This window comes from Lutra lutra, chromosome 8, assembly GCF_902655055.1.
Source record: "Lutra lutra chromosome 8, mLutLut1.2, whole genome shotgun sequence".
NCBI classification, from domain to species: Eukaryota; Metazoa; Chordata; class Mammalia; order Carnivora; family Mustelidae; genus Lutra; species Lutra lutra.
In genome coordinates, this window is record NC_062285.1 from 144,580,195 (window position 1) to 144,595,470 (window position 15,276).

At 59.5% G+C, this 15,276-nt stretch overlaps 1 protein-coding gene across 1 annotated transcript; it reads left to right on the forward strand.

Annotated features, from left to right (window-relative positions):
* The first annotated feature begins 232 nt into the window (after positions 1-232).
* On the forward strand, positions 233-11,067 carry MAPK8IP2 (mitogen-activated protein kinase 8 interacting protein 2). Its single transcript, XM_047742939.1, has 12 exons — positions 233-817; positions 1,810-1,915; positions 3,434-3,727; positions 3,878-3,971; positions 4,070-5,302; positions 5,625-5,700; positions 5,833-6,005; positions 6,099-6,208; positions 6,938-7,042; positions 7,175-7,245; positions 9,851-9,949; positions 10,326-11,067. The coding sequence occupies exons 1-12, from the start codon at positions 753-755 to the stop codon at positions 10,396-10,398; spliced, it is 2,499 nt and encodes an 832-aa protein (XP_047598895.1). The 5' UTR covers positions 233-752; the 3' UTR covers positions 10,399-11,067.
* The last annotated feature ends 4,209 nt before the right edge of the window (positions 11,068-15,276 follow it).

A 15,276-nucleotide genomic window follows, 5' to 3' on the forward strand; every position in this document is an offset into this window, starting at 1 on the left:
CTCTGTCCAGCACGGATCAGCACCCTCTGGGAGAACAGCTCCTTCAGCCCCGATCAGCACGTTTTAGGGAGACGTCTCCGTCGGCCCAATCAGCACCCAGAGGCGGACAGCTCCCAGCCCAGCCTGGATCCGCCCCGAGGCCCAGGCTTGGGACCCCAACTCTTGAGATTCTTCCGGACGCCAGCGCAGCTGCGGGCCGCGCCCGCCCTTCCACGAGCCCCTCCCCCTCCCAGCGAACCAGTGGTCAGTGGACCCGGACCGCTGCCGTCCTCCGACGTCCCCCCGCAGCTTTCAAACCGAAGGCTCTCCCTCTCTGCCCGCCCCTCCCCGCCCCGCAGACCCTCCTGTACACGGACTGATCTCCCCCCAACCCCGCCGCCAATCCACTTCTCACCTCCCCCACCCCCCGAAAAAACCAAAGCCGATCGTTCCCGAACCAGAGCCTCTCCGTCAAACCATCTTCTCTCCTCCAACCAGCTTCCCCGCCAGCCCCCTCCCTCCCTCCCCTGTCCCCTCCCTCCGCTCCCGGATCCTCCCTCTCCTCTCCCCTCCCCCTGCGGCGCTGCCGCTCGCCTGCCGCGGTGTCCTGGCAGGGTGTCGAGGTGTGTCGGCGGGCGGGGTGTCGCAGGGCGTGTCACGAGGTGACTCGGGGAGGGCTGAAGACCGAGGGAGGGAGCGACGAAGGGCGTGCGGGGCCGTCGCTCCGCGCACCCCTCCCCCCGCCGCAGTCGGCAGGCCTTTCCCCGGAGAAGATGGCGGATCGGGCGGAGATGTTTTCTCTTTCCACCTTTCATTCGCTGTCGCCGCCAGGCTGCAGGTACGCACTCTGGCGCCCCGGGCTTTGGCAGGCCCTTATCTTCCCGCAACCCCCTCCCCGACCCAGTCTCCAGCCTCCTCCGACCCGGCCCTGCCACCCCACCCCCATCGCCTTTGGGGACCCAAGCCCCAGTCCCCTCTCTGTTCCCAAGGTCTCTGACTCCTGCTCCCCATCCTCCTTCCCTGCAGGGTCTCTATTTTTGTCCTACCCTCATCCCCCTTTTCCAGCCCTAATGACCGCCCCCCCCCATATCCCACTGGGATCCAGTGCCGCACCCAGCCTGGGCAGCTGACCCCTCAAGGGTGGAGGACCTGGGCTGAGCCTCTGACCCGGCAGCCTGTGTGGGCAGGACACTGAGCCACCTTCTGCGCTTGGCAGTGTCCTTTTGGCCTTGTTGGGCCTGTCTTCGCAAAAGGCCTGTCTTGGCCTGTAGGGCTCAGGGAGGGAGAGAGTTGAAATCAAGCCTGGAGCCCTTGGGGGAAGGGGCTGAGGTGGGGAGAGGATTGGATCCCTGGGTGTAGACCTGCCTCGGGCAGGAGCGGTCAGACAAAGTGGCTAGTAGACTCTGTTCGCAGAGCAGGCCTACCTGCCCCCCCACCGGAGCCGCTGCTGCAGCTTCAGCTCCCCCTCCCCCAACTCTGCTCAGCCTGACTCCCCTGGGGCTGAAGCTGTGACCCAGGGGGGCAGGGAGCAGGGAGGAGAGGCTGCTGGCTCTCCGAGAGAGAGGAGGAGCTGGAGGAGGGTCAAGGGGACAAGAGGCTCCTCTGGGCTGCTCATGGCTCAGATTGTGGGGGGAATCTGTTGAAGAGCATAGCCTGGGGCTCAAGGTGATGGCAGTATGCGGCTCTGGGAGTTGGGTTTTCTGGAGACCATGGGGCCTAGCAGCTGGGGGTCCCTCCTTAGGGCCAGCATCCAGGCCGGGAGGGAGTCCAGAGTTTATGGCTCTCTAGGGACCCCTGTCCTTGCTCTCTGACCCTGGTCTCCTCTCCCAGGCCTCCCCAGGACATAAGCCTGGAAGAATTTGATGATGAGGACCTGTCTGAGATCACCGATGACTGTGGCCTGGGCCTCAGCTATGATTCGGACCACTGCGAGAAGGTGGGGAAGGTGCTGGGGGACTGGAAGCCTTTCGAGGGAGAGCCTCACTCTGGCTCTGTTTACTGTTCACTTGGAGTTTTAGTGTGGGTCTGAGCTCAGCCTTGAAATAAGAAACCCTCTGATTGTCCCCTCCCTGTGGGCCTCCTGGCTCAGGGTCTTCCTTGATATCAACCCTTTCTTTTTTCAGACTGTACACCCTCCACAGAAGGCTGTCCTCAGTATTCCTCTCCTGGCCCCTGTCACTGGGCTACCTTGGGGGAGGGGAGGTATGCCTTCAGTCCTCAGACCACTTTTTAGGAAGACCCCGCCCCTTTCTGCTGCCATCTCAGCTGTCTTCTTCCCAGCCCTGTCCCCACCTCTCCTGCCTCCTCTGCCTTATGTCTCCACCCCTGGTATCTTTTCTCTCCCCATCCCCCTCCCTGTCTCTCCATGTTTCTGTTTTCATTCATTCAAGAACATTTCTGAGGAACTGCCATGTGGCAAGTGCTGGGGGATTCCAGGTGTGTGGAAGGAGAATGGGACAAGTGTTGCCCTTTTCCTTGGGAGCTTGTAAGTTAGTAGGGGAGAAAGACATGTCAGAGGTAATGGCTGGCTGTCTGAATATCAAGGACTGAGTTCCAATGAATGGGAGGACACTAGGGGCAATGAAAGGGAAGGGAACCCAACAGACACTGAGGCCTTCCAGGAGACTTTCCAGGGGAAATGGCACACAACCTTGCCCTTGGAAGACTGGATGGAGCTGGGCAGATAAGGGAGGCAGGGAGTGGAGGAGAGGATTTGCTGGCAAAGCGATTAAGTGTGTCAAAGGCCCTGAGGTTGGTGCAAGCTTGGTGAATCCTGCATTGTCTTCATGCATTCCAATGAACATCTGTAGGCTAAGTCCTGTTCTCAAGGTGGGATGTGTTGGTACACAATACGGACATGGGCCTGCCTGGCGGGGCTTGCAGCCTGCGGGTTGGAGGGGTGCGGGGTACAGCAGAATACAGTGATTGTGAATTGGGTTAAAATGCCATGAAGGAAGAAGTGCTGGTGTCAGATGTGATGGGCTTTGGAGATAACATGAGGGTGGCATGTGGATTGAGGCTACCCTGAGAATATCTGTCCCTTAAGCTTAGGAGTTTGAGCTCTTACCAAGAACTGGAGTGATCTTTTTGTATCTTAAGCAGACTTTTTTAAGAAGATTTTTTTGTTTATTCATCTTAGAGAGACAGCAAGTGAGAGCATGAGCAGGGGGGAGGGGCAGAGGGAGCGGGAGAAGCAGACTCCCCGCTGAGCTGAAAGCCTGGGACAGACACCGGGATCATGACCCCCGGGGAAGGTAGACGCTTAACTGACTGAACCACCCAGGTGCCCCCTAAGCAGATTTTTTTTAAAAAACTGCTCATTTGGTGGGGAGCAGAGTGAACTGGAGTCTTCTCTCCCTTAATTCATAGCTTCTGCTTTCCCCTGTCCTGGGATTTGGAACCCCAAGCCACTGTTGAGCTCTGGCCCAGCTCTGCCTGTCCCTCCTTCTTGCAGGACAGTCTCTCCCTAGGACGCTCGGAGCAGCCGCACCCCATCTGCTCCTTCCAGGATGACTTCCAGGAGTTTGAGATGATCGATGACAATGAAGAGGAGGAGGACGAAGAGGAGGAGGATGAGGAGGAGGAAGAGGAGGAGGAGGAAGAGGAGGAAGGTGAAGGGGAGGGCAAGGAGGCAGGAGGCCCTGTGTCGGAGGCCCCTGCCCCAGAGACCCTGATCCCTTCCCCCTCCGTGAATGAACCCCACAAGAACCGGCCCACCACTCTCCATCTGACTACGCTGGGAGCTCAGGTGAGCGTCCAGACCCTCCCGCAACATCCTGGAGTTAACCTGGGTTTTTAGCATCTGGGACTCTGCTCCCCATGGCAGCCTGTCCTACCCCTGAAAGTTGGAGACGCCCCTCAGCTCTGCTTTCTTACTGTTCCCCCACCCCACCCCCAGGACTCCCTGAACAACAATGGAGGCTTTGCCCCAGCGCCTCCAGCTTCCTGGCAGGAGACAGTGCTGCGCTCGCCTCCCCAGGAGCCCCTCAGAGGTGAGCAGAGTGGTGGTGCTGGTGGTGGGGTCACAGGAGGCAAGGGGAAGAGGAAGGGGGCCAAGTGGGCTTGCTGATACATAACCCCTGCTCTGCAGAGTCGCCCGCGTCCCTCCAGCCCACAGACGCGAGCCCGTGCGGGGCGCAGTCTCCTGTGCGCCTGGGTTGCGATTGTGAAGGGAACCGACCCGCGGTGGGTGCCCCTGCGCCCTGTGGAGCCTCGCCCTCCTCGGATCCTGGCATCGAGGCCGACCTGGGAAGCCGCTCCAGCGGGGGCCGAGGCGGCCGGCACAGCAGCCAGGAGCTGTCCTCGCCGGGCTCCGACTCAGAGGACGCGGGGGGCGCGCGCCTTGGGCGCATGATTTCATCCATCTCAGAGACGGAGCTGGAGCTGAGCAGCGACGGCGGCAGCAGCAGCAGCGGCCGCTCCTCGCACCTCACCAACTCCATCGAGGAGGCCTCATCGCCTGCCTCCGAGCCCGAGCCCGAGCCCGAGCCCGAGGCCCCTTGTGAGCCCCCGCGTCGCCCCGCCTTCCTGCCCGTGGGCCCCGACGACACCAACAGCGAGTATGAGTCAGGGTCCGAGTCTGAGCCCGACCTCAGCGAGGACGCCGACTCGCCCTGGCTGCTCAGCAACCTCGTGAGCCGCATGATCTCCGAGGGCTCCTCGCCCATCCGCTGCCCCGGCCAGTGCCTGTCTCCCGCGTCCCGTCCTTCTGGGGAGGCCGCGTCGCCCGCCGACGCGGCCACTGAGGGCTCGGAGGCGCCTGCAGGGCGGGGCGGCGTGGAGCTGGTGGACATGGAGACGCTGTGCGGGCCACCGCCCCCGGCGCCCTCCGCCCCTCGGCCCGGCCCCGCCCAGCCCGGGCCCTGCCTCTTCCTCAGCAACCCCACGCGCGACACCATCACGCCGCTGTGGGCCGCCGCAGGCCGCAGCGCCCGGCCGGGCCGCTCCTGTTCGGCCACCTGCTCCGAGGAGGACGATGAGGATGAAGAGGACGAGATTGACGCCGATGACAAGGTGGGCCCCCCTGGCGGCAGGGGCGTGGGCCCCGCCGCGCCGCTGGACGCCTCGCTGGTGTACGACGCGGTCAAGTACACGCTGGTGGTGGACGAGCACACGCAGCTGGAGCTGGTCAGCCTGCGGCGCTGCGCGGGCCTGGGGGACGACGGCTCGGAGGACAGCGGTGGCGAGGCCAGCGAGGAAGAGACGGCGGCCGCGCTGCTGGGTGGTGGTCAGGGCCCGGAGGACGCCTCTCCGGACAGCCCTGACCTCACCTTCTCTAAGAAGTTCCTCAACGTCTTTGTCAACAGCACATCTCGTTCTTCCAGTGAGTGGGAGGTGGGGCAAGGGGGATGGTCCCCAGCGTGCCTGGGGCAGCCTGAGGGTCCGAGGGCGGTCAGGGCTAGGCGCTGCCCTCTTACCCAGGACATGTGCCTGGGCGTTCCCCAGGCCCGGGCAGGTGGGCAGCGGAATGGGGAGGGCTTTTCTGCCTCCGGCCTTTGATGGGCGGGGTCTTCGTCCCTGTGGGACTCAGGACAGCCTCCACCAGACTGCTGAGGGGTGCATCAGGGAGGAACTTAGCTAGGCCTTCCAGTACTTTCCTTCCTCTGCCTCCTCAGTGTCTGTCTCTTCCTGTGTCTGCGTCTCAGGCACCGAGTCCTTTGGTCTTTTTTCCTGCTTGGTCAATGGGGAGGAGAAAGAGCAAACCCACCGGGCTGTCTTCAGGTACAGCCTTTCCCCGCTTGCTGTCAGTGATCCCCAGCCTTGGTCCACAGACACTGTGGGACTGGGGTGGACACCACCGACTGGGTCTCCCCCCTCCCCCCCGGTGACCTCCCACCTCCCACCGGACCTCAGGTTCATCCCTCGCCATCCGGACGAGCTGGAACTGGATGTGGACGACCCGGTGCTGGTGGAAGCCGAGGAGGATGACTTCTGGTTTCGCGGTTTCAACATGCGCACAGGGGAGCGTGGGGTCTTCCCTGCCTTCTACGCCCATGCGGTGCCTGGCCCTGCCAAGGACCTGCTAGGTGAGGGCCCATCCCTAAGGGGTAGCTTGTCACCCAGGCTTCACCACCCTCTCCGCCTGCTCTGGGCCCCTGGTGACTCCCCCCTCCCCCCAGGGAGCAAGCGGAGTCCCTGCTGGGTGGAGCGCTTCGACGTGCAGTTCCTGGGCTCTGTAGAGGTGCCCTGTCACCAGGGCAACGGCATCCTGTGTGCAGCCATGCAGAAGGTCAGTCCGGGGTCATCGGCCCCCCTCAACCCCATGGGCTGGCCCAGCCTCTGGAGGCCCCGGGCCTCTGGCCGCAGAGGGTTCTGACGGTGCCTTGGGAGCCTCGGGCAGGGATCCCAGCTCTGACTCGGGTCTGGGCACACAGGCCTGGGGCAGAGCTTGGCAGGTCTCTCCCTCCCTCGAACCCTCAGCGGAACTCGGTGTGCTCTGCCCTCTGCTCTAGTCCCAGCCTTGCAGCTTGATCGCCTGCAGGAGGGCCCCCACCATCCCTCCAGCTCCACCTTTCCTGCAGTTCATCTTCCTTTTGTCTGTAAATCAAGACCGACTCTCACACATCCTTTCCTGGGAGTCGTTTGCTCACTGGTTCGTTCACTTGGTAGACGTTTACTGAGCCTGCCCATCTGCTGCTCCGTGGTCGAGTGGGGAAGCAGCAGGGGAGCAGGACAGCTCTGTTGCTGAGCGCTCCCATCCAGCCCACAGGGATGGGCACCGAGGAGGCCAGGGCTGGGGGGCCGTGGTCATGTCTGGAGGAGCAAAAGGGAGTGGCAGGCTTAGTGCAAACAGGTGGTGAGCTGGGGCTTGAGCCTGAGGAGTGGCTGAGACCACCGGCTCCCATCTCCTAGGGTTAGTGCCAAGAGTCTTCATCCATAATGTGAAATGTTGCACCAAGGGGAGAGAAAGACACCCTTGCAGGGCCCTGAGACCCTCTGTCCCCCAACTTCTTCCCAGATTGCTACTGCCCGGAAGCTGACCGTCCACCTGCGTCCTCCTGCCTCCTGTGACCTCGAGATTTCCCTTCGGGGGGTGAAGCTGAGTCTGAGCGGAGGCCCTGAGGTGGGAGTGCAGGGGCCTGAGGCCTGGGGGTAGCTGGGCATGGGTTAAGGCGGGAGGGGCCACTGGAGGGATATCTGGCATGGGCCCCAGGCCCCGCGGCTAACTCGGTGTGCTCAGCCGTCTCTGCTCTAGTTCCAGCACTGCAGTCACTTCTTCCAGATGAAGAACATCTCCTTCTGTGGCTGCCATCCCCGCAACAGCTGGTGAGGACCTCACCTCCCGAGTCCCCACAAGCCCTGAGGGTTGCCTGGATACAAGCCCCCCTCCCCCATGCTGACTGCCCCACCTGCACCCACATGGCACCCAGTCTTCCCTGGGCGCAGGAGACTGGGCTCAGGCAAGCTCTCATCTGGTCTGGGTGGGGAAACAGAGACACAGCCAAGTACGTGCTCGAAGCACCTGTTGGGGTCTGGCAAATGTCTGTGTGGGGCTCCAGTGAGCAGACCTTTAGAGAGCGGGGTGAGTTCTCCTGGGCCTCAGGAAGGGGACTGAGGTCCACTCGGCAAGCCTTGGAAGATAAGTCACGGGGTGGGTCTTGGCAGGGAGCCAGCTGAGCTAAGGCTGTGGGTGAGGGGCGCTAGGTGTCTTGGGGGGCAGCTAGGATGAGGCTGGAGGGACACTAGAAGTACCTGGGACTCGTCCGAGAGCTTGTACTCAATCCCATTTGCAGTGGTGTCATGGTGTGACTCAGTTGGCCGAGCCGGTCCTGGCTGCCGTGCGGACGGATGGCCCTGTGTGTTACTGCAAGAGGCCAGGTGCTACTGAGGCTATGCAGGGACAGTGTGCAGGGGGCACTTAGGAGGTGGGACAGGCAGGCCTGAGGCTGATGGGATGTAGAGGCTGGCCTAGAGGGAGAACCAAGGGTGATGTGCCTCCTGGGTGATGGGCAGAGAGTGACCCTTACACCTGGAGAAGGAGCGTGGAGTGAGTAGGCCCGACGTGCTGGGCATGTGGCATTCAGGCGCAGACGCAGTGCCATCAGACCTGCTGTCTGGAGTGGGAGGGAGACGCAGAGGGAGGAGAATCAGCTGGGAGCAGGTGGGTTACTGTGGTGGAGGCGAACAAGACAGGCGGAGTGAGAAGGGACAGGAGGGAGGGGAGCGAGAGGACCAAAGCGGTAACCGGCTTGGGGGGGGGGTGCACAGGCTTCCTGCCCAGCCCGACTCCTGCCCGCTCTTCCCGGTGTCCTTGATGAAGGAAACAGGATGTCACCAGAAAGAAAGGGCCAACCAGAGGCTCGAAAAGACTTGGTGGGCTATTGGGGGAGCCGGTCATCAGGGGCAGGTTAGGTGTAGGAGGGACATGGGGACCGGAGCTGAGGCTTGTCACGGATCTGTGGTCCAGCACGTGTATCATTTGGACACTTCTGTGATAACGAGGGTGGTGAGAAGGGCTGTGTCTGCTGCCTGGGGCATGGGGTTAAGCCTCAGCAGGGTCAGAGCCGGTTTGAGGCTGCAGACCAAACAGGGCAGCTCTGGTACCGTGAGGACTGGTCTGCATGAGGCCCAGATAGGCAGTGGGCTGAGAACGGCTCTGGCAGGAGGGGAGACAACGGAGAATCAGGCCTGGATGCTTGAACACGGACCCAAGTGCAAGCCCATGAGAGAAAGGTGGTCAGACCAGTGGATCAGGATGGAGGGGAAGCTGTGGGGGGAGCGGACGGGACCAAGGAACGACTGTCCTGGCCCAGACCTTCCTAATATTTGTCACTTCAGAACTCAGCCCAGTCTCTCCCATAAGGAGGTGCTAACGAAATAGTGTTAGGTGAACCCTTCACGCCTCTCCTCGGAAGCAGGCAGCGATGAGGGTTGTGCTGGACTTGCAGGGCCTGGATGAGGCTGGAGTGTGTGGCCTGTAAGGTCCCAGACCGGCTGTGTGTCCTTGAGCAAGTTTCTGACCATCTCTGGGCCTCAGCTCTGTCCTCTAGAGACAGTAGATCAGGGCACCTACTTCACAGGGCTGTTGGGAGGGGTATGTGGATTAGTAGTACTAATAGTAGTAGTACTAGTAGTCAAAGTACTGGTAGTACTAGTAGTTGTGCCTGGGGCTTGGTAAGCGACATCTGAGTGTTGGTGACCGTAGGTGTGATTCTTTGACCACGGCATTTGAGACAAGGCTGTCATAGATACACGAGCATGGCATCTTGGCAGTGTCTCTGCCATGTGGATTCCCATGCTGTGGAACCACAGACCCAAGTCCAGTCTGCTGTGGACTGGAGCAGCCACTGTCAGGGGAGTCTCGGGTCTTCTGCTGTGCGGCTCTAACCAAGTTTTGTTAATGTCTTAGACGAGCACGACGGGGCAGACTCAGGAGAGGGCTGAATGAGACCGAGCTGGGGAAGTGACCCCAGATCGTGACTGAGCCAGGATGGGAGCTTTTTTTCCACGAAGAGGGTTTAGCAGATTGTGGCCAGTGCCCAGCCCCAGCTCAGAGCTCAGATAATCGCTGTAGAGGTGGCGGGAGCAGCTGTGGGGCTGGGCTTGGGTGACTCCCGCCAGGAAGGCGGGAAGGAGGCCCCGCCCTGTGGCCTAGGGGCAGGCTCCGGGTGGGGGGCCTTCCCTGTCCCAGAGAAATTCATACAGATCACTCACCCCTCGCAGGTGCCTCGCACCGTGCTTGGACTGGACCCCAAAAAATTGCCTTCAGATCTTTAATCTGTGGGACTCACACCTTTTCCCATCCCCTCCTCTGTCCCCGAGCCCTCTGTTCCTGACTCTTGTCTCTGGGCCCCTGGGAACCTGGGGGGGGGAGGACCCGGAGGTGTGGGTTGGTGCTCTGACGCCCCCTCCACACACCAACCCCCCACAGCTACTTCGGCTTCATCACCAAACACCCTCTGCTGAGCCGCTTTGCCTGCCACGTCTTCGTCTCCCAGGAGTCCATGAGGCCCGTGGCCCAGAGCGTGGGGTAAGTGGGGTGGGGAGTGCCCGGGCGGGAGCTCAGGGCTGGGAAGACAGTCAGGGAGGTGAGGCCTGGGGAGCAGACCCCGGGGTAGGGAGGAGAGTGTGAGTGGGAGGGAGGGGGAGGACAGATGAGAAGAAGTAGAGGTGGAGAGTCAGGATTGAGTGGCAAGCACATTTGAAGACTTGGGGCAGGAGGGGGGGTTCTTGGGATGGGAGTGACACAGTTCCCCGTGCTTGTGCTCAGCGGGCCCCGAGGGCTGAGGAGTGGGGTCTGGGGATGACGGGCACGCCCCGGTGGGTGAGGAGGGAGAGCTGCGGGCATGGGGCAGGGGTGACTTGGGCGGCCCGAATGGCTGGTAGACCCTCTCCCCGCCCCCCAGCCGCGCCTTCCTGGAGTACTACCAGCAGCACCTGGAGTACGCCTGCCCCACAGAGGACATCTACCTGGAGTAGCCGCCCGCCGCCCTCCTGCTGCAGGGGCCGCCGGGCTGGGCGCCTCTCCAGAAGCCGCTGCGGCTTTGGCGAGAACTGGATTGGGAGCGCGTGGGAACCAGTGTCGGGGAGTTTCCTCCGTGCTCCCCAGGGGCCACGGGAGAGAGGAGTCCTCTCCACTTTCCCTCTGATCCGTTCTTTCTCTCTGTGTCACCCTCTTCCGCCCCTTGATCTCCTCCTATCTCCTTGTTTCTGTCTCTGCCCCTCTCTGTGCCTGCAAACCCTCGCCCTCTGCTCTTTACTTGGGGTCAGAACTGGGAGGGTTGTAGAGGAAGGCGAGACTCTAGGTGACTGGTGGCACCAGGCTCCCAGGCCATCCCCTCCTGCCCCTCCCCTGTGATTTATAAAGGAATTTTAATTTTTATAGTGAATCTCAAAGGATTACCCCATCCTTGACCACAGGGATAAAGAGAGGGACCCCCCATACTGCCCCACATGGAGCTCGGGGGAAGCAGGGAAGGGCTCCCCAGAAGGGCCCTGGGGGAGATTAGAGGTAGCTCTTGATGCTAACCCCGAGCCCGCAGATGCTAGGAGGGGGTGCGCACCCCGGCCCTGGCCACACCAGCGTCCGCTTTGCCGCTGCAAACACTCCCTGCAGTCCAGCGCCTCAATAAACTCTGCTTGGTGTGACACTGGCTGTTTCTGGGGGGGCCCAGCTCGGGGGCCGGGGGTCCAGGAGCTGCCTGTGCCTGTGTTGGAACCGTGAGAAGATTCAGCCCTGCGGTGCTCTCCGAGGTCATGCCACAGGCTCCCTAGGGATTGTCCCAAGATGGACTTGATCTGCGTGCATCTCAGCAGGGTCACTGAGGCCAGAGAGGAGGGGCCGTTGTCACACTCAGTGTGTTCCTTCCAGAACGGCCGGGGAGCCAGTCGGGCTCAGATCAGCGTGTGCGGTGCTCATGGGTGTTTATGCATGTGTGAGTGAGAAAGAAGGGGTTAGTCTGCTCAGATCTTAAAAGATTCTCCACAGAAAGCCAGAAGAGAGGAGGTGGCTATTTTTCCTGATGCCTCTAGGTGGTTGTAGGGACTATCTAACAGAGAATGGGCTTTCCTGGCCCTGGGGCCCCAGGGGAGCCCTGGCTCTTGGGTGCTGAGGTCAGCATGGTGGGCAAGGCCTTTCTGGGGGCCTTTCTGGGTCCTCCCCGCGGAGTCCAGGACCAGTGCAGCCCTGGGAAGACCACAGGTAAAGGTTATGAAATGTGAGCACAAGGACAGATTCACTACATATGAATTTTAAACTACTGTCTATAAAAATCACATGCCTCTCCTCAAATTGAGTCGATAAATGCCCCAGACCTTTGGCACGTGGACAGCCCCAGCAGCAGAACGGGGACCGGAACCAGTCTTAGCGGACGCGCAGCTGGTAAGCCGGCACACCGGAACCTTCCAAGTCTGCTGTCAAGAACACAAAGCAGAATGTCTGTGAAGACTTTCCTACTGACTAAAGCCAGAAAGAGGCAGAGAGCCCTCGATGTGTCTGTCTGAGACGTGCACCCCTCTGTGCCTGGCAGGGAGCCTGGGCCTCGGACCCCTCTGCTGTGTCACCATGGGGACCCAGTGCCCACCAGCTCCCTCGGCTCTGCCTTCGCTGTCAGGCAGTTCTCCACGCCGTCCCACTGCCCTCATCCGTCTCGGGAAGTCACCACATGCCTACTCACACCCGCACCTCGGCTCCTCCGGCTCCCCCGGGTTCTCTGCATCATTAACATTTCCCTGCAGCTGGCCCTTCAGCTCAGCTGTTGGACAAGCCCCAGTACCCTTTCCCTGGAACAGCTCCCTCTCAGTAGGACCCTTCCCATACAACCCACCTTCCTTCCACCTCTTTGACCTTTCTTGTGCCTCCCTCTTGTCCCCTTTCCCACTGCTCCTTGGATCCCAGGGTTTCCTCCAGCTCAGCTGTCTTGCAGACCCCGTCCCTGGCTCCATCCTGGGTCCTCCCTAGCTTCTTGGCTGGCTGTCTGCGTGTGCATCGACTCACCAATCCCAGCTGACCTCCAGGCCACTCCTTCCACCAGTCAGGGGGCCTGTGCTTTGCAAAGTTTCAAGATTGTAATGGCCCTGCTGTGAGCCCTGAGGTGCAGAGGGAAGCGGCTCTGAGGGGCCACGACGTTTCAGACGCACGTGAGCCTTCCCTGCCTGCTCCTGTTCAGCGATGCTCTGGGTTTTCTGGTTTCCTCTCCAGCGCCTCAACTGGAGTTGCCGTAGATCCCCATTGCTGCCACCTCCACCCCTACCCCGTCACTCCTAAGTCTGCCCCTTCACACACACAGCGCCCCCATCAAACCACCTTGATTTTCCTCCTATGTCTTTGTGCATCAAAAGCCTCCTCCAGGATCCCGGCCTCAGCCTGCGTCTGAGAACCTACTTGCCCCCCACATCCAAGAACCCACCTGGCCCTGCAGCCAGATGAGTTTTTAAACAGAAACTTGAGCAGACACACCCTCTTTTTTTTAAAAATTTATTTTAATTTTTTTCAGTGTTCCAGGAGTCATTGTTTATGCACCACACCCAGTGCTCCACGCAATACGTGCCCTCCTTAATACCCACCAGCAGACTCACCCAACCCCCTCACCTCCTCCCCTCCAAACCCCCAGTTTGTTCCTCAGAGTCCACAGTCTCTCATGGTCCGTCTCCCTCCGATTTCCCCAACTCCCTTCTCCTCTCCGTCTCCCCACGTCCTCCGTGTTATTCCTTCTGCTCCACAAGTAAGCGAAACCCTATGATAACTGACTCTCTTGGGCACTGTCCCTCTTAAACCACACAGTGGCTCCCCACTGGGTCGGCTGGTCCCTGCCCCTCTCAAGAACCCGCTCCCTCCACCCCATTTCTGTCCTACAACCTCTGAGCTCCCCATGGGCAGCTGCTGTCCTCTGCGTGTTGCTGGGTGGTCGCTGGGGGGCTGGCACCTGGGAGTTGGGTAACCCTAACACTGGCAGAGGCTGTGGGAGACGAGCCCGAGAGAGCAGGGGTGCGGCTGCTGCCCTCCCCCTGGAGCTCAGTGCAGGGCTTGGGCACATGTATTGTTGTGCCACGGACGTGAGGAAGCCCCTAGTATCAGGACTCCGACCTCCAGAGACCTGGCTAAGGAGAGCATCATTCTTGTTTAAAATATTGAAAGAGTAAAAATGATCCAAATTTTGACTGACTAAAGGTATAGTTACTTAATTGAAATATTGGACAGATACGAAAAAAAGTAATATGGAAAATAGTTATGTTATTATGGGGAATATGCAGGCCCTATGCTAGAGACTAGGTGTGGAAAAGGAGTGAGCATGAAGAAGGCCAGCAGCCTCTGTCCCCAGCTGTTTTCCTGCACGAACATGTCTTCATCCTTCCAAGTGTTGTAGGTGCTCATTAGAGAGCCCCAAATGCAAATAGAAACATCCCCAGAAAAACCAAGAATAAAAAAATTGCATTATTTAACTGCAAGCAAAAAAAGGTTATTTGACCACAATAAAGTACCCGTCTGAGGACTCTGGTGAGACGTGCACAAACTTGCCCTCCGGACAGGCTGAGAGCAGAGCTCGGGCACGTCGGTGCTCACCACCATTCTCCTAAACACTATACAAAATAGAATTTGTCTTTTTAAAGTTACTACTTTTCCATTATAAAGAGCTCATGGTCATTGTGGGAATTTTGGGAGGGGCAGAAAATGGAAGGTAAAAAAAGGGTTCTTATATCAACTCTTGCTGATATTTTGGTGTATTTTTTTCCAGTCTCCTTTCTATATGGGTTTTTATTATATTTTGTTTGCAACCAGAGAGAGATCGGGGGACCCAATGAAGAATTTAAGGCAAGAAGATTAAAGCAAAGCAGCCCGCGCCACTGTGAAGTGAGCGGCGTGCGATGGAAGACGGCCTTCACACCTGAGTCTCTAGTTCTGAAACACAGACCAACAAATGCATGATCAGAAATGTTTGAAACAAAACAGCCAGAAAAAGGAGGAATAAATAGACCCGAAAATCAACTTAGTAAGCTTATTATTATACACACTGGATCCTGTATTCTACATGTAGAGAACACCATTCTCGGGGCGCCTGGGTGGCTCAGTGGGTTAAGCCGCTGCCTTCGGCTCAGGTCATGATCTCGGGGTCCTGGGATCGAGTCCCGCATCGGACTCTCTGCTCAGCAGGGAGCCTGCTTCCCTCTCTCTCTCTCTCTGCCTGCCTCTCCATCTACTTGTGATCTCTCTCTGTCAAATAAATAAAAATCTTAAAAAAAAAAAAAAAAAGAGAACACCATTCTCTTTGGATGTCAGTGAAAGTACTTCAACACTAGACCACAGAACAGGTGTGACTCAAAGCTTTCGCTCTAAGAGAAAACCCCAAGGGGTGGTCTAGATCAGACAGGGGTGGGAGGAGTCAAGCAGTTGTGGCTGCTGGAAGGCTTCTGGGAGGACGATTGGCTCCTCCTTGAGGTCCTGTGACATGGGTGATTGGCCTTTGTCCTGAGCGCTGCTATCCCTGTGCTCAGTCTCCGGCCGGAGGAAGGGCAAGGGCAGAGGGCCAGGCTGCCGGTCTTGCAGAAGACCCACAGGGTGCTGCAGTGAGGCATGTGTAGGAGAGAGGCACGGGGTAGGAGACACCAGTGTGAAGGCCAAACTCAAGGCTCCCTTAACCATCACTGGAAGGATGAGAAACGGGAACATTTACCTGCTGGCTCCTGGCCCCCATAGGTGGGGGGGCCTTCTGCCCTTCAGAGCCGCTCATAGGTGGGTTGAGAGCAGAGCGAAGAAGCCCTCTGAGGGTCGTCCAGCCACAGCTGAGGCCAGCAGTCCTGTCCCCAACTTCGGATCCTTGAAAGCCCAGCTGTGTTTCTGATCTCCTCAGGAGAGGTCCC